This window comes from Heteronotia binoei, chromosome 5 (assembly GCF_032191835.1).
Source record: "Heteronotia binoei isolate CCM8104 ecotype False Entrance Well chromosome 5, APGP_CSIRO_Hbin_v1, whole genome shotgun sequence".
NCBI classification, from domain to species: domain Eukaryota; kingdom Metazoa; phylum Chordata; class Lepidosauria; order Squamata; family Gekkonidae; genus Heteronotia; species Heteronotia binoei.
In genome coordinates, this window is record NC_083227.1 from 95,889,327 (window position 1) to 95,906,964 (window position 17,638).

General features: G+C 44.0%; 1 protein-coding gene across 6 annotated transcripts in view; it reads left to right on the forward strand.

Annotated features, from left to right (window-relative positions):
* The first annotated feature begins 6,576 nt into the window (after positions 1 to 6,576).
* RAF1 (Raf-1 proto-oncogene, serine/threonine kinase) overlaps positions 6,577 to 17,638 on the forward strand; it is a 50,382-nt gene continuing 39,320 nt past the window's right edge. For 4 of the 6 annotated variants that reach the window (XM_060239855.1, XM_060239858.1, XM_060239856.1 and 1 more), the window contains exons 1-4: positions 6,577 to 7,004; positions 9,653 to 9,765; positions 10,703 to 10,805; positions 15,246 to 15,403. In XM_060239855.1, the coding sequence (XP_060095838.1) occupies positions 6,798 to 7,004; positions 9,653 to 9,765; positions 10,703 to 10,805; positions 15,246 to 15,403 (581 nt within the window). In that variant the 5' untranslated portion in view covers positions 6,577 to 6,797. The remainder of the gene's footprint in view (positions 7,005 to 9,652; positions 9,766 to 10,702; positions 10,806 to 15,245; positions 15,404 to 17,638) is intronic. The other 2 variants (XM_060239860.1, XM_060239861.1) reach the window with 1 other exon arrangement.

Here is a 17,638-nt window from a genome sequence, read left to right on the forward strand (position 1 = left end):
ACAGCCTCTGCTTGCCTCCTCTGCGAGCTGCTTGCTCTCCTCGCCTGCTGAGCAGCTGGACAACTTTTGCTTTTGTTGCGAAGTTCTGCTGTGGTGGTCCCTGCAGCAGCCACTGCTGCTGGAGGAGAAGGCTAAGGCAAGCGGAATCCCCCCCTCCCAAGGGTGGGGAAGGGGCATAGGAGCAGGGCATTCCTCCTCCCCCCATGCCTTCTCCTTTCTCAGCAGCTGCTAATGGGCAGGTAGGCACGCCCCTGTGGCTGCGGAGAAGGGGTAGGTTCAGGTTGTGCAATCCAGCCTGGCAGCTTGCATCGGAATTGGGGGTGGGTTGGGCCAAACTGGGGAGAAAGCGGCCAGGGGTGTCTCCTTTACTTCCACCACCTTCCACGGCTGCACTCGGAGGAGAGCGGCTTCTCTGGAGGCCAGCTGGTGGAAAGAGACGCTAATCTTCTGGGGAAGGGGGGGGGGGAAGGCACGCTCCTGCAGGGTGCTGTTGCAACAGACCTCAGCACGCCCAGCTCCTCAAGAGTAAAAAAGGTTTGGTAGGCTTAGGCTCTACCCAGAGTCGTCAGAAACGGGGGGGGGGGAGCGCGAGGGGGGAGAATGTCTGCTGAGCACTTCATTATTCCCTATGTGGAGATCGATTCTCATAGGGTATAATGGGGAATTGATCTGGAGGTTTTGGGGGCTCTGGGGGAGCTCTTTTTTGAGCTAGAGACACCAAATTTTCAGTATAGTAACTAGTGCTTCTCCCCAAAGTACCCCCAAGTTTCAAAACAATTGGACCAGGGGGTCCAATTCTATAAGCCCCAAAAGGTGCCCCTATCCTTCATTATTTCATATGGAAGGAAGACATTTAAAAAGGTGTTCTGTCCCTTTAAATGTGATGGCCAGAACTCCCTCGGAGTTCAATTATGCTTGTCACACCCTTGTTCCTGGCTCTGCCCCAATGTCTCCTGGTTCCACCCCCAATGTCTCCTGGTTCCACCCCCAAAGTCCCCAGATAGTTCTTGAATTGGACTTGGCAACCCTAAGCCGGGTGTGTGTGCACAGGCTTCAGCTATTCTGTGGCATCCTTGGCAACCATGCTGTTGATACCACAAAGATGTCAGATGCACGATGGGTTGGCTGGGATGAACTGCTAGAAACAAGCAACCACAGGTTGGCAGCCTTGTGGAGCATGTCCCATGGACATGTGAGCTGATGGAGAGGAGTGTGGCTCTGCATTGCTGGCCCTTCCCAGCAACACTCTTGCACCCCCTTAAAGGCATAGGCTCCCACAAAACAGAATAGGGCCAGTACTTAAAAATAGAGGGGGAGGGGGCCCTTCAACCCCATGCACTGGGAGCAATTACAGGGCCACCCAAGAATATGCGCCATGACAGAAATAAATTCTGGGGGTGTCAGAAGCGGAAGAAAGAGTGATAAACCTTTCCCTCCAAATCCAAACAATTTAGCACAGGGTTCTTAATATTGAGCCTCAGATTAACCAGAGGAGAGAGAGAGATCAGAGAACTGGTTTTTTTTTTAAAAGAGCTGCAGCTTTTATTGGGTATAACACACTGCAAATCAGTTCCGGCGTAAGATATACTTAACATCCTCCGGGCTTTTGCAAATAAAACTGGCCAGCAGTGTTCCCTCTAAGCTGCTGTCTTGTGAGCAAAAATTCTACTTCGTGAGCTACTGGTATTAAAATTTGAGTTACTGACATTAAAGCTGTGAGTTACTGCATAAATTATTGTTCTCTGGGGCCATTTTTCCTGAGCTAAGACAAAAATGTGTGAGCAGGAAGCTAAAAATCTATGCGTTAGTTTACTCAGCTTAAAGGGAATACTGCTGACCAGTCAGCAGAAATCTGGCAAAATGGATTTCTGCCCTGTGCTTCACAGGCTGGATCTTTATACCCCTTTTCTGTGGTTCCTACTGGTACAACACTACACTGAGGGGTCTTATCCCCATGGGGTGATCTCATCTCCCATATTTCATCTTGTGTAGCTTAATTTCTTCCCAAGAACAGTGCTAACACCCAGACTTTAATACCCTACGTCTCTCTTTCAGCATCTTTTGCTCTGGGGGAGGGAGGCCCTTCTATCCATGGGCTGAGCCGCTTAACCAGTTTGTAGATGCCCATTTGTCTTATGTTGCATGTTTGGCAGTGGCATGCACTGTTGGGCCTTTTTTCCCCTATACGGGTTCTTTCCCTCTAAACAAGGCTTTGCCCTTGGCAAGGTGTTTGATCAATTTGATTTACCAGTTACAATTTTGCTAACTCAGCAATAACTGCCTGTGACACATCTCCCAAACACCGTTTGGCAGGAGCCCCAGGTTGTATGATTTAATCTCCCCCCTCCCCACAGAACAGACCCATCTGTTCTGACTTCTCAGATGGCACATTCATTCAGTTTGGACAGCAAGAACAGCAGTGTGCAAAAGTAGCAAGCTTTTGCATATACTTCAAGAGAAATATGATTTATAAATTAAAGGTCTTTTAAACTAAGTCCTAATAACATTTTAAAAAGACCCCTAGATAGATTTCTTATCACCGGTATGTTGCAAAGAGAGCAACCCTGGACTATGTCCCATGAGGTGTAATGGGGACAACCCCAAGCAGAACATGGTGGGGAGTACAAAAGGAAAACAACCCTGACAATGGCTATCTGAAGGTCATTAATAGGGGCCCTATCCTGTACTATGGGTACACTGCTGAGGCCAGCCCCAGAACATGAACTTGGTGACCCCTGCCACTTGTGGAGTGGGAGGGGTGTGTGGGGGCCATCACAAGGCCACAGATCACCACCAGCAGGTTCCCCAGTAGCTTCCCAACATATGCCTGCCTGCTGCTCATGGCCTTCTAGTCATCACAGATATTCTAGTCATTCTTATTCCCAGTAGTAATACCCAGAGCTGCTGCAACCCCTTTCAGGAATTGCTGATCATGGGACACGGCATCTGTCCACTCATACCACATCTCTAGCTTCTCTTTCTCAAATCACCACCTACATGGATGAAAGAGTGAGGGAGTTCTCTCTGCAGTTCTTATCTCTGTTCCTGGGGCCCTGGCAGTGGCTCTAAGTCCCCAGCTCCTCTGGGTTCTGCAGCATCTGGGGCCTAATCAGTGTGATCTCCAGTGCCAATGACTGGAGGATGACTGGTCCATCTTGAAGATGCCCCACAACAGGGTTTCCCAAGCTCTGCCCCATCCCGTGGCCCGGTTATTTTTACACTTCTCCTTCGTGGCCTACTAAAATTTGGGGGTGGAGCCGGGAGACAGGAAATGATGTACAAACAAGCCTAAAATTCTTGCAATATTTTGTTTAGGAAAGGTAGGAGAATAGTGGGATTTTGCAATTTTAAAAATAAAACATTAAGAAAAAGAACAAGGACCGCACAGTAGAAAACTAAAAATATAAAATGATCTCAGCCTGGGAAAACATGATATGGCAGGGCATTTCAAGCTTCTTCTCCCCCCCCCCCCCCCCCGTCTACTCAGATTAGCAATAGCAAGGAGGGAGGGAGACAGGGGAAAAGACTGACAAAAAGAGAGAGATAAGGAAGGAAGGAGAAGACAGGGGAAAAGAGAGAAAGAAAAAGAAAATAGGATGGAAGGAAAAGGGAGGGAAGGAGTGAAGGAAAGGAGGGACAAAAGAAAGAAGGAGAAAAGAAAGGAAAAGAAAAACGGAAAGAAACGGGATGTGAGCAACTCACCTTTAAAACTACTCACTCTCGCCACGCAGCTGACTCTCCCACCGCAGCCTCCCTCCCTTCCCCACCGCCAGTCAATTTCAGGCTATAAAGTCTCTTCCCCGCCTGATCGGTGGGAAATCGGGCCATGGAGGCCTCAACGCCAGGCTGCGAGGCCTCCTGTTCCCTGGCCGCCCCCCCGCATCGCACCTTCCTTCTGTGGCGCGCCCCTCCGTTCCTCCTTCTTCCTCCCTTCCCCACTGCAGTCAGGTCAATTTCATGCTGCGTAAAGCACCCCCCCTCCCGACCGATGGCCCAATTGGTGGGAAATCAAGCTCACTCCGCGCTGGGCCAAGCCAGTGGCAGTTCGAACAGATTGTGGCTGAAAAGGGCACGTGGCTCCTCCCTCGCGGCACTTCCTGGATGGGAAGGAAGTGCCGGCGGGGGAGGGGCCATGTGCCATTTTCAGCCACAATCTGTTGGAGCTCTGCGCCGATTTCCCACCAGTTGGGCCACTGGTCGGAGGGGGGGCTTTACGCAGCATGAAATTGACCTGCCTGCAGTGGGGAAGGCAGGGAGAAGGAGGTGCGGAGGGGCACGATGCCACGGGGGGAGGCGGGGCGGCCGGGGATGGGAGGCCCTGCGGCTCGGTGCTGAGGGCTCCATGGCCCGGTGCTGGGTTGCGACCCTGCTATTGGGAAACTCTGCCCCACAACATTTGGGCAAAAACAGGCCAAGGACTCTGGTGCAGGGAAGATGGGGAGCAATACTTCAGTCATTGGCCCCACCTTTGCCACATTAGTCTACATTCATACCCTGCGCTCACATCCACTTTGCTTCAATCTCTTTCTACTTCTGTAGTTGCCACTATGCTGAGATTGACTGCACCATCCTGACCTTGATTGCCTCCTGACGTGGTACTGTGGGATGGACAGCAAGGACTTGGGCCCAGCGGGATAGTTGAGGGGCCCGCAATGGCATTGATGGCCTTGTCCTCCATGTTTGCAGCCAGGATTATGATCCCTTAAGTGCTGGCTGCCTCCACCTGCTCTTTTGCCCAGGCACCTGATGGTGTCAGGCAGGTTGCCTACAGGGGAGAATGGCAGGGGCCCTATCCTGCCATTGACACAAAGGGTACGGAAACCCCTGGCCACACCCATGGTGCACTGTAACCACAGGATGAAGAGAAACACTGCTATGCTGTGATTTTTGCAGGTATAACTTTCTGCTGGTTCTGGGGGGCTTCTTGAGCTGGAGCAGTTTAAGGAGCTGATTAACTGCCACCATGTCACTTGGCCTGCTTCTTCCCACACTGGCCAGTCAGTGGGTTGGTGTGGTGGGTCTGGATATGACTTTCACCCCCTCAGGATTGTGCTGTAAATCAGTGAAGATTTTAGCAGATTAAGTGGTGGGAGCCAATTTTAATAGGTTGGTTTGAGATTATACTGAGTTGCATCTCACCAGTCCATTCCTTTGGGTTGATGGAGTGCTGCTTGTGCTATGTGCCATCAGAAGGGGTTGTTAGACTTCTTTCCAGTGAGAAATTGGGACAAAAATGCTTTAATAAAATCGAGACAATCCAAAACACTTTCTCAGTTTGCTTCAGCTGTAAGGTAGAGAAAATGTCTTGATTTCTGACTTATGTCTTTAGCTGGTAAGTGTGAATATGTCTGGTATGATAAAACAATATATTGCATAATTAAACAATTTCTTTAGCAGTAGTTAGTGTGTTTTTGCCAGGACCGGATCTACATGTTTTTTGAGGGAGGGGGGGCAAAATTTAAAAAAGGCGCCCCCTTATGGGCCATTCTATCTTGTGGTCCCATAGAATAAAATGGACTCCATACCCAATTTGGCGCCCCCCCTCCATTGGCGCCCGGGGCAAGCACTCCCCTCTTCTAGATCCGGCTCTGACTTTTGCAGAAATATGCTGACCTACAGAAGCAAACTCTGCTTTCCATCCTTCTCGAGGTTGGTAAAATGAGTACCCAGTTTGTTGGGTGGGAAGCGCAGATGACTGGGGAAGGCAATGGCAAACACCTTGTAAAAAGTCTGCCGTGAAAACGTTGTGATGAAACGTCACCCCAGAGTCAGAAATGACTGGTGCTTGCATAGGGAACTACCTTTACTTTTAGAAGCAAACTAAGCAATGCTGTTGTAACGAAGCTTTCTTACTTGGGCTGGGTCACCAACTTTGAATAACATGTAGAACAAAATAGGAGTCAAGTTGCACCTTTAAGACCAACTTAATTTCATTCAGAACGTAAACTTTCGTGTGCTCTCTAAACACACTTCTTCAGACGAGGAATCTGGTACAGTGAGCAAAGCACACATAACTGGTAGTCAGTGGCTCAGAATGCAAACTGGTACAAATTTAAGATCCAATGACAGTGTAGTAAAATTATCTGGTAGGGAGTGGTTTATAATGCAAAATGGTACAAATTTAGGATTCAGTGACAGAATAGTAAAATTAACAAATTGAGCAAATCTTTGATCTAAGTAGCATGAGCATACAAAAGCAATAAAGCAGTAATATGTCAAAATGTGAGAATGTCTGTTAATGACTATATTGTATTAAGCCTGGGTCAAAAGGAAGGTATATCTCAGAAGATATACCTTCCTTTTAAGGTATTAAAGGTGCAACTTGACTCCTATTTTGTTCTACTACTTCAGACCAACATGGCTGACTACTTGGATCTATTTGAATAACGTGTTTATGGGAAGGCACCTTGGTTTCCACTACAACCCCACTCCCTTGATCAGCTGTCCTTAACAGTGGGAAAGAGAAATCAGCAGAACAGTGCCCTCCCCTCCCTAGGGGAATAATTTTGTATGATTCTCCTTTCCACTGAAGGCCCCATATTGTTCCTATCTTTCCTTTGTCAGGAGTGGTTTTTTTTTTCTTTATATTTGGCTTGAGTAAAGTGTGTCATCTCTTCCATGAGCTTGGTACACTTGTGGGTGATTGGGTCTAATTGCCTGCATGTTACAATTCATTGGCTCACATCTTTATGCAGAACGAGCAAAAGCTGTTTTAGATTTGTTCTTTAAAAGACTTGGTTTCAGTATATTTGTATAACTTTTCTCTCTTTTTAAAACAGGTTTCATAAACTGTTTCAATGGAGCAAATTCAGGGAGCTTTGAGGGCTCTTAGTGATGGAATTGGCTTAAAGGATTCTGTCTTTAATGGATCCAACTGTATTTCACCTACCATTGTCCAGCAATTTGGTTATCAACGCAGAGCATCTGATGATGGAAAACTTTCAGATTCCTCCAAAACAAGCAATACTATTCGTGTTTTCTTGCCTAACAAGCAACGCACAGTGGTGAGTCTGTTTTTTATTTTGAGCAAGATGAAAGATTGGCTGTTTCTGTCCCCCTGATTCATTAGCATTCCTTTTCACCAGTAGGGTATTTGGGATGAAATGTAGAGTCTTCAAGACAAGAAAAAGTGATGTTTTATTAAACTTGTTGACCAAGTGTACACATGTATAACTTTGCGAAGAGCAATAAGGCTAGTGTCACTTTTACTGAATGTGTGATTCTCTGTTTTATAAATGGGCCTCTGCTGATGAATTATTTGTGAATATTAAAGTAGTGTTGGTCAGAAAATGCACATTTTTTTTGCTTCTGACTCAAGAGTGGTATAATTCTCCCCAAAGGTTTACAAAGTTTTAGAGATACTATACAATTTTTAAAACTTGCTTAGCACATATTATAGCATGTTAGGTTAACTGATGGTGGGTTTTGCCAGTCTTCTCTTTCATTGACCTCTCAGTTGTACCCAGCATTGGTCCTAGAGTTCTCTGCTCTTCAGGAGCAGAGAAGACAGGGAGTGCCAGTAAGAAGGCAGGGAAGTTCCAGTACACAATGCATGTAAGAAGAACAAGTCTTGCTGAGAGAGAATCAGCATTGCTTTTGGAAAGAAGTCCTGCCTTGTCAAGTAGTCGGAGTTCTTTAGAATGTTGACCAGTATGACGGTAAAGGTGGTTAATTGACATGTACTGGGACTTTGGAAAAGTCTGTTATGATGAGTCTCCTGCCAAAAGCACCTCAGTAACTTTAGCAGTCATAGGAAAAGAGACGGATACCTTGAGGGATTAGAAACTGGTTAAACAACAGGACCCAGAAGGCAGGAATAGCTGGACACATCTCGCAATAGAGGGAAGTAATAGAGAATAACCATTGATCTGTATTAGGAGTGATGCAACTTAATTTGTTCATAAATGATATGGTATGGGAGGAGCAGAGCAGAATAGTCAAGTTTTCAGATGACCAGACTATTCAGGATGCTGAAAACCAAAGAGGATAGTGAAGAGCTCCAGAAGGAATCTCCAAAGGACTATTGAACAACAGCATAGCAAACAAGATTTAAGTAGGTGTTAAATACATTGCAGCAAAAACATTCACATATGCTGAGTGTGACTTACCAGGAAGAAAAGAAAGGCAAGGTATAAATGAAGTAAATAAGGAGATTTTTGTAGTCACTGTAGGTGATGATCACTCCATGCAAATGTTGATTCAGCGTGCAGTAACAGAAAAAAAGGCAAACTCTTTATTGGTGAATATTAGGAAAGCACTGAAAATAAATGAATCTGAATTAGTGTTCTTGTATTGATCTGAAGCTGCATTTGGAATACCGTGCACAGTTCTGTCTGGCCCATTAAAAAACAGATGTTACAGAGCTGGAAAAGGTATTTTAAGGGCAACTAAAATTACCAATGGGGATTCAGTACCTTTTCAAAGACAAATTCCTAAACAGTTTGGAGCTTCTTAGTTTTGAAAAAAGGCAGCTACAACAGGATGTGCTAAAGGTTTATAAACTCTGCATTGTGTGAATAACGATTTCTTTATCCATGTCCCAGAATCCTAGAACATGGGAGCACCCAGTGGAGTTCATTGGCAGTAGATTCACAGAAGAGAAAATAATAAATATAAAGCGTGTAAAGATTTACACATAATTGCATCAAGGAAATTACTGTCATATCATGTAATGATGAGCCTTAATTTGGTGGTGGAAAGTGCTGTCAAGTCACAACTGATTTATGGTGACCCCATTGGGTTTTCAAGGCAAAAGACATTCAGAGGTGGTTTGCCATTGCCTGCTTCATTACTCTTATATTCCTTGGAGGTCTTCCATCCAAATTCTGGCCAGGGCTGACCCTGATTAGTTTATGAGATCTGATGAGATTGGGCTAGCCTATGCTATACAAGTCAACACAATCCTTAGTTTAGACAGCTTTTAAAAAGGGATTGTCCAAATTTATGATGGATAGATCCATTATGGGTATTAACCAGTATAAACTGGGGTCCTTAGAGCAAGTTGGAAACACTTCTCACCCACAAATCTCTCCCTCCAGGATTGTGTTTGGGCAGGCTAATTAACTTTCTCTCTCTCTCCCCTTTCACCGACTCCTAGCTTCTCTTTACATTCCAGGCCTCCTGGACCATATTCAGGCTTCATCGGCTGTAGATTATTTTAAAAAATTATAAATTAACAAAAGATTTTCCCTACATGCCTAGGGAAATCCACAGGCACACAGAATCCATGGTCCATTCATGGTTATAGGAGGTTCCATTGTCCTTCTTTCATAACCATAACAAGGACTGGTCACTTTTGCATTAGCAAGAATGAACACTTAAATGGTTTCTCTATGTTCAGAGACAGCACATTGCTCAATATCAGTTGCTGGGTACTACAGTAGAGTAGACTTTGGCCCCTTGCCCAGCTTGTGGACTTTGTAGGGGCATCTAGTTAGCCATAATGGGAAACAGGATGTGTTAGAGGGAGTTAGTTTGATCCAGCAGTGGTATTTTGTTGTGGGAGTTCTAAGTTATCAGGTTATCTTAAGAACCTGTAGTCTGTTGGAAAAAGTGTTTGGGTATATTCACTTAGTCTGACAAAAAAATTGCACTACTTGTTCCACACTTTGCTCTTTACATTATTAAAAACTACATGTGTTTTACTCAACAGGTTAATGTACGTAATGGAATGACCTTACATGACTGTCTTATGAAAGCACTCAAAGTTAGAGGTCTGCAGCCAGAGTGCTGTGCTGTTTTTAGACTGCTTAATGAACAAAAAGGGTAAGAATTAGAACTTAAGCTGGGTCAGCAAAACTAATGGAAAAAGCTACCTCCCATTTCTCTTCTGCTTTTCTTTCTACCTTTCATTGCCATGTTAATATTAAGTAGAATTAATGCTTAGTACAAAGTCATAACTCAGAGTTTAGCACTTCTATATCTCACAGATTCTAATGGAGATAGAATTAAGCATATTTTAAACTTACATTGACATGTGCTTAATTTGTGTTGTATCAAGTAAAACTTGTTTTGCTGATTGTCAACAGCCTGGAACTCATGGAAAATGTTTGGTCCTTGACTTTCTTCCTTCTGTTGCAAACCTAAATACACCCAAAATGCTGTTTCTGGGAGATTGGACCCCTGGGCCCCAATAAAGTAAGGGAGGAGTCTAAGGAAAACTGGCAACCCTCCCCTCCAGTGTTCTCTGTAAAGTTTGGTGTTAGCAATTCTATACTGAAACTAAATTTTTCTCCATTTGATAAACATGTTGATTCTTCTTTTTATTCAAGTTTAGGTTATATGTTTGAAGCTTGTCGCAGCCAGATATGGCTTTCATTTGGGTGTTAGTATCCCTTTTATAGGAGTGGGTGTGCTGGTTTTAATACCAAATTGCTATTTAACAGTTGAGAGTGAATGTAATTTACTGACTTTGTTCCTCTGAAGGCTTCTGTTGTATATTGTGTTGGCTACAATCTGGTTGGTTTTCATCTGTGCACTCAAGTCCATGCTATTTCCAAGTAACTTCAGGGTTGAAGTCTTTTGTACAGGTTCCATATAATTGTTTTCAGTCAGTTGTCTGATATTTACGGTACCCATTGCTTTAGAATGCAATGATGTATGTGGCCACATGTTAAAGGTAGTTCTATTAAATCAATAGACTGAATCAGAACTTGAATAGTACTGATAACTTCAGTATATTAAGAGTGTTTTCATCTTCCAGTAAAAAGTCACGATTGGATTGGGGTACAGATGCTGCATCCTTGATTGGAGAAGAGCTGCAAGTGGACTTCCTTGATCACGTTCCACTCACAACACACAACTTTGTATGTTGCTATTCTTAATTACACTTCTGTGTGTGGACTACTGGTGTAGTAGTATTCAGTGAGAATCTCTTAAGAAGATATTGGATTTATATCCCGCCCTCCACTCCAAAGAGTCTCAGAGTGGCTCACAATCTCCCTTACCTTCCTCCCCCACAACAGACACCCTGTGAGGTGGGTGGGGCTGGAGAGGGCTCTCACAGCAGCTGCCCTTTCAAGGACAACCTCTGCCAGAGCTATGGCTGACCCAAGGCCATGCTAGCAGGTGCAAGTGGAGGAGTGGGGAATCAAACCCGGTTCTCCCACACAAGAGTCCGCAGACTTAACCATTACACCAAACTGGCTCTCCCCTTTTAGACATTTCCCCCTTTTAGTGCTCAAAGTTCTTATGGCACTAAGAATCCAAATGTTTGTAGACCAAAGTTAAAAATGTTTCAGTTTTTCCAAATGAGTTTTGATTTTAATTGCAGCTTCAATTGTATGATTGTATATCTAATTCAACAATATATTCTTGGTTAATTGTAACCAATGCATTGCTTGATACTATTTTAACATATGTTTTTAATTTAATAAAGTATCTTTGTTTTCCTGTACAGATTATAAAATATAATTAGTCTCCTCACTGATACCCTCTCTTACTATAATACTCGACTTGCAGTTGGATGTGAAAGTGGGTTTCATTGAGAAGTATAATTTAACATAGTAGGGAGGGTTTTTTTACAACAGTTGATCTCTGATGACTCATTCACACATGCAGGATGCCCCTAAATGATAAGCAAACATGTGTGAACCGTTTTTTACAGGGGGACAAGTACTACTGTGGCAGGGTGATGGAAGGAAACACTGGTGTCTCTGTGACTGGGGAAAGTATTCTCCTCCAGATAGAGAGCCTCCTTTCCATCTAAATAGCAGGAAACATACTAGCCTTTGTTAACACTTCTCGATTGGATGGTCTAGGTTCTCACAGGCTTGAGCCCAGGACCTAACACCCAGATTAAGGGCCCTGGAGCACAGGTGGGGCAGGGGTCTGAAAAGGGAAGCTGTTACTTTGGGGTTGTTTGTCACTGATTGTAGCATTTGTTAGGAATGCTGTCTGTCCTGTGTGGTTTGCCATAAAGGAGAAGGGGCAAGGGGAATGATGCTAAAGATGGTTGCAGATGCATGGGGGAGAGTCTATGCAACTAAGAAACACCATGTATTAAGTACCTAATTAGTTGTTTATTTTGCTCAGTGCACTTGGACCTGTTTTTATAGTACCCTGAGTCTTGTGCAGTAGAAATAGTTGTTTAATTAGAGAGACTCTGCACCAGTCCTTACCCCTTCCCTTGGCTACATGGCATGCTGCTGTGATACAGCCCTGTGGCATTGGTGTTGGGTGACCCACAAGAGAGAGGGGTTGGATTTTACTGAGGTTGTGGTGAAAACAGTAAAAGGGAGTGCAAGACAGTGCCTGGTTGTGCCCCACATGGTGACAGGGAGCACAGCAATTTCATTTAAAGATTTTATAACTTTTGCAATAAAATAAAGTGCTCATAGTTTGGGGACGCCAAAGAAGGTCATTAGCGTTGCAGTAAATCAATTTAAGCTACAGCCCATTTTAATCTGAGAACTGTTTTTCTATACAGAGTGATAATTGAAGATGGGTAGCTCTGTTACAGCAAAATTGAACAGCAGTCTATTGGCACCTTTGGGACTAATGGAATTTATTCATTTATTAAATTTGTATCCCGCCTGTCCCCAAATGGGCTCAGAGTGGGTAACATCATAGTCATTAAAAACCAGTTAATACATAATCATTAAAATAAATAAAACAGCTAAACAATTAAAAGATGGTGAAATAGATATAACAGTTTGGAATCCCCACATATGCTGGACAGGTGGTAATGGGAGTCACACCAGCTCATGTCATATTGGGACTCCACATGGATGGATGTTCTGGGCAGTTTCTATGCAGGGAGGCTAGATAATTAGTGTTCAGCACCTCAACCAAAAGCCTGGTGGAACAGCTCCGTTTTATAGGCCCTGCAGAACTGCAGTAAGTTCTGCAAGGCCCTGATCTCAGATGGGAGCATGTTCCACCAGTTGAGGGCCAAGACAGAAAATGTCTGTGCACTTAGCCCTGGTTGGGCTAAGTGGACATTCTTTGGACCAGGGATATCCAGTAGGTGTTGATCAGCAGAGTGCAGTGCTCTCTAGAGGGTATATGAAGAGGGATTATGCCTTGGTTCCAGACCTCTCAGGGCTTTAAAGCACCTTGAAGCAGATCCGGTATTCAATTGGTAGCCAGTGCAACTGGCAGAGTACCGGCTAAATATGCACCCACACAGGCATTGCAGTCAGCAGGCGAGCTGCCATGTTTTGCACCAGCTGGAATTTCCAGGTCAGGTTCAAGGGTAAGCCCACATAGAGTGAGTTACAGTAATCTAACCTGGAAGTGACCATTGCGTGGGTCACTGTAGCCAGGTCCTGGGCGGAGATCTTCTGCCAAAGATGATAAAAGGCAGATCTGGCAATGGTAGTGTCTGGGCCTCCATAGAAAGCAAGGATTCCAGGATCACCCCTAAGCTCTTAACCCTCAGCTAAGGCACCAACAGTGCCCTGTCAATGGCACCCCTGAACTTACCCCTGCTCAGGCACAGGCAGGGTAGATAAAAATCAATATTTTTTTTTAAAAAAAATAAAAAAATGGATTTTTTAAATTTAAATCGGATTTTTTAAATAAAATGCTTTTTGAGAAAAATATGTTATCATCCAAAGGTTATTCCATCATGAAATAAGGATTAGTATTTAATTCTGAAGCATAAGGCTGTATATTCATGCAGTGTTTAAATTTTTTGGTAATAAATTTTATTAATCCATTCACAATGTCATGCTCTTCCAGAGATTTCTGTAAGATTACTGGGCAGTTTCCCTGTCTACAAGATATTATCACAGAACACAGATGCGTGGTTTTGCAGTTCTCAGAACTGTAATTTGTGTCTGCAGAAATCACATGCCTCTTCTACACAGCAAAAATGTTATAAAATGAACAGAGCTGAGAAAAAGACCTTAATCTCATTGTTTTACAAACGTGTGTACACAGAATCAGCCCCTTAAGTGCTAAGTCTCAAAAAGTTCAATTAATAGAAAAAGATTGCTTGGAGTGGAATAGATCTGCACAAGAAGAAACTTATGTGAGGAGGGAGGGGCAAGCAGTAAAAATGAAAGTGAAACTTTTTGAGCAGAATACTCCATAAGACTTTGGATCTTTTGTGAGTATAATCCGAGGTTTATCACATTATTCTTTCCCTGGAGGAGAAAACCTATAATAGCAGCAGGCTGTAAAAGAAAGTCTTTATGTAGAAAACTGGTTTAAATCAAATCCACCCTGGGCACAAGACTTTGGTCCTTGATGGATTCAGTCTCAACCAACTCTGTTGTAACCACCCAGACATGGCTTCTGATGCCTTGCCCAGATTTTCTGAGATGGAGTCCAGGTGGCCATCCATCAACAGATACAGCTGGGTATCATCAGCATACTGATGGCAACCCAGCCCATATCTCCATGCCAATCAGGTGAGGGAGTGCATATAGATGTTAAACAACATTAGTGAGAGGATTGTACCTTGCGGCACCCCACATTCAAGTGGGTACCATTGGGAGGCCATCTCACTAAATGCCTCTGTCCCCAACAATAAAGAAAGGAGGAAAGCCATTATAGGGCAGTCCCCCTGACTCCTGTGTTGGAGTTTATTCCAGCATAAGCTTTTGTGAGAGCTCACTTAATCAGATCCATGGACATATATGTCTATTAGGCAGATACATTTATACTAAAAAGCTATGGATTTAGAAGTATCTACTTAACAAATGTATACTTCATGCATCTGATGAAGTGAGCTCTGATTAATGAACTCTTGCTGAAATAAATGACATCGGTCTCTAAAATGCCAGTAAACTCCTACAGATTTTGCAGCATGCAAAGTGATAGCAGAGGTCAATAGAGTGTAGTGTGTTCGTCTGTCCAATACATGCTCTGGTCCATGGTAGTTATAGGGAGTTCTGTGTATGTGATTGATCTCTGGTATTTGGGCTATAAATTTAGCTCTCTGATCAGTTAGAAAACAGGTTGTGCTGGAATGCGAAGTTATCTAAACTCATATTTTAAAAACAATGCATTACTGGAGTTGTGCTCATTTATAAAACTGAATGTTAGGTGTCCATAAGATTTTCTGACAATAGCATATTACAATTTCAGTATTATTGACATCCTGATCTGTAAAAGACAGTTTAAATAGTTCAGTGTGAATTCTCTTGTGAATGTAAAGCGTTACCGTGCAACTTAAAACAAATGTTTACCAAAGTTTAGTCTCATTTTACCTCTCTCACACTTACAGATAAACTTGGAGCAACTCTACACAGAATTGTCACAGAGATTGCAATAAAACTGTTAAATTTGTTTTCTAGGCACGGAAGACGTTTCTGAAACTTGCGTTTTGTGACATCTGCCAGAAGTTCTTACTAAATGGATTCCGGTGTCAGACATGTGGCTATAAATTCCATGAACACTGCAGCACTAAAGTTCCAACTATGTGTGTGGACTGGAGTAATATTCGGCAACTCCTGTAAGAGCTTCTTAACTAAAGGACAAAATTAGTTATTACAGTGTGAAGTAAATTGTACTCATATAGTATGCAAAAGCTGGAATAGTGTATAAAGAGAGCAAACTGAGCAGCCTTTGTTGCTATCCAATTTATACCATGTTGCCATTGTTAATGTGAGCTTGTAAATATCTGCTTTACTTAAATCCCTCCTCTCCACAATGCCCAAGGCAGCTTACAAAGTATAAATATATATAACTAAAAACAAAGCTGAAACACATAAATCAAGTTAAAACTGCAGTGTTTGCAGCTGAGATATCATCACCAGCTGCCAATCAGAGGCATTCATTACTTCCACCAGTGGTGCTTTAAAGCAGTGGTTTCCAACCTTTTTGGCACCAGGGACTGCTTTTGCCGCCACTGCTGTTGCCACGGCCCACCCTAAGGTTGCCAAGTCCAATTCAAGAATTACCTGGTGACTTCGGGGTTGGAGGCAGGAGCAAGGGTGTGACAAGCATAATTGAACTCCAAAGGGAGTTCTAGCCGTCACATTTAAAGGGACTGCACATGTTTTTAAATGCCTTCCTTCCATAGGAAATAATGAAGGATAGGGGCATCTTCTTTTGTGGCTCATGGTCCAATCATTTTGAAACTTGGGGGGTATTTTGGGGAGAGGTACTGGATGCTATGCCGAAATTTTGGTGCCTCTACCTCAAAGCCCCTCCAGAGCCCCAGATACCTGCAGATCAATTCTCTATTTTTTCCTATGGGAATAAGTCTCCATAAGGAATAATAAGAGTTTCCAGCAGACATTTCCCTCCCTCCCTCCTGCTTTCTTATGACCCTTAAACGGGGTAGAGACTCCAAGGAATCCCCTGCCCCTACCTGGGGATTGGCAACCCTAGTCCGCCCCCTACCCTCCGTTCCTCAGCACTGCACTGTGTTTTGCCCCCCTCCCTCACAAGCAGAGGAGCGAGGAGGCTTGGAGGAGTTAGCCCTACCCACTTCGGCAGGGCCCGGGCTGATTCTAAGCTGTTTCAGCAGTGTGTTGAAGGAGGCTTCTCCCCCCCCCTTCCAGAAGTGAGGGAGGCGGTGAAACTCCTCCTCCAGCCTTCTCTTCAAACAACTTACAATCAGCCCGGTTCCTGCCAAAGTAGGTAGGGCTGACTCCAAGCCTTCTCACTCCTCTGCTCGAGGAGTGGAACTTGGTGCTGGGGAAGGGAGGGGAAGGGGCGGGCCTGGTGCCTCGTTGTGCACGGGGGAGGGAGCAAAGCGGCGCCGTGATGGGCAAGTGGGGGGGGGTGGTGCAGCGGACAGGGAGTGGTGGCCCGGTTGCTAACAGGCCATGGCCCTGTAGTGGGCCGCGGCCTGGGTGTTGGGGACCCCTGCGTTAAAGTAATTCAGCTTTGTGTATTTTTTGGAAGAGACAGAGTGGAAGCTTTCTGTACCATATTTTGCAGGCTGTTCCAGAGTATGGGGCGGGGAGGGAGATGCCAAAGAGCAATCATGTAAAGGATGAGCAACCAATGACCTGAACAGGCTACTGCGATCAAAAAATACTAAGTGCCATTAACAAACAATAGAAGAAATGTAATCTAACAGGTATGTCAATCAGTATTACATAATATAAAAAGCTTCATATACAACTTCACAGTAGAAAATCATCTTCAAATCCCAGAAAAAAGTTGCGACAGGTTTATTAACTTCAACTTCCTGTTTCATATGAAGATTTCTTCAGGCTTGGGATTTATCAAAGTCCGTCAAGACTCAATCTCATTCTCCTTTACAAAGGGACCCATAGGTCTCCAGAAGTTCTTTCAAACCAGCACAAAAGCTTGGTTGGGCTTACAGCTGGATATGAAGCTTTTTATAGACACACCTGTTAGATTAAATTTCTTCTGTTTATTAATGGCATGTAGTAATTTTTGGTCACAGTAACCTGTTTAGGCCATTGGTTGCTGTTCCAGAATGTGGGCACAGTTGTTGAAAATGAGCACTTACATGCTGTGGATGAGCAGACCTCTGCCATGCCAAAAGTGAGGCACCCAATTGACCTTTGTTGGTGCACAACAGTAAGCTGATGATTGATCTTTAGGAGTCTACTATAGAAGATTTTAACAGAAAACAGGGTATGCAGGTAAGGAGAGCCAAACCTGCTGAATCCCTACCTTGCATCGATGCATCTGCCATTTTTCTTCTAGCCCAGATCTGCTAGTAAGGCAGTGACATAGAGTGACCAGAAGACAAGGCAGGGATGTT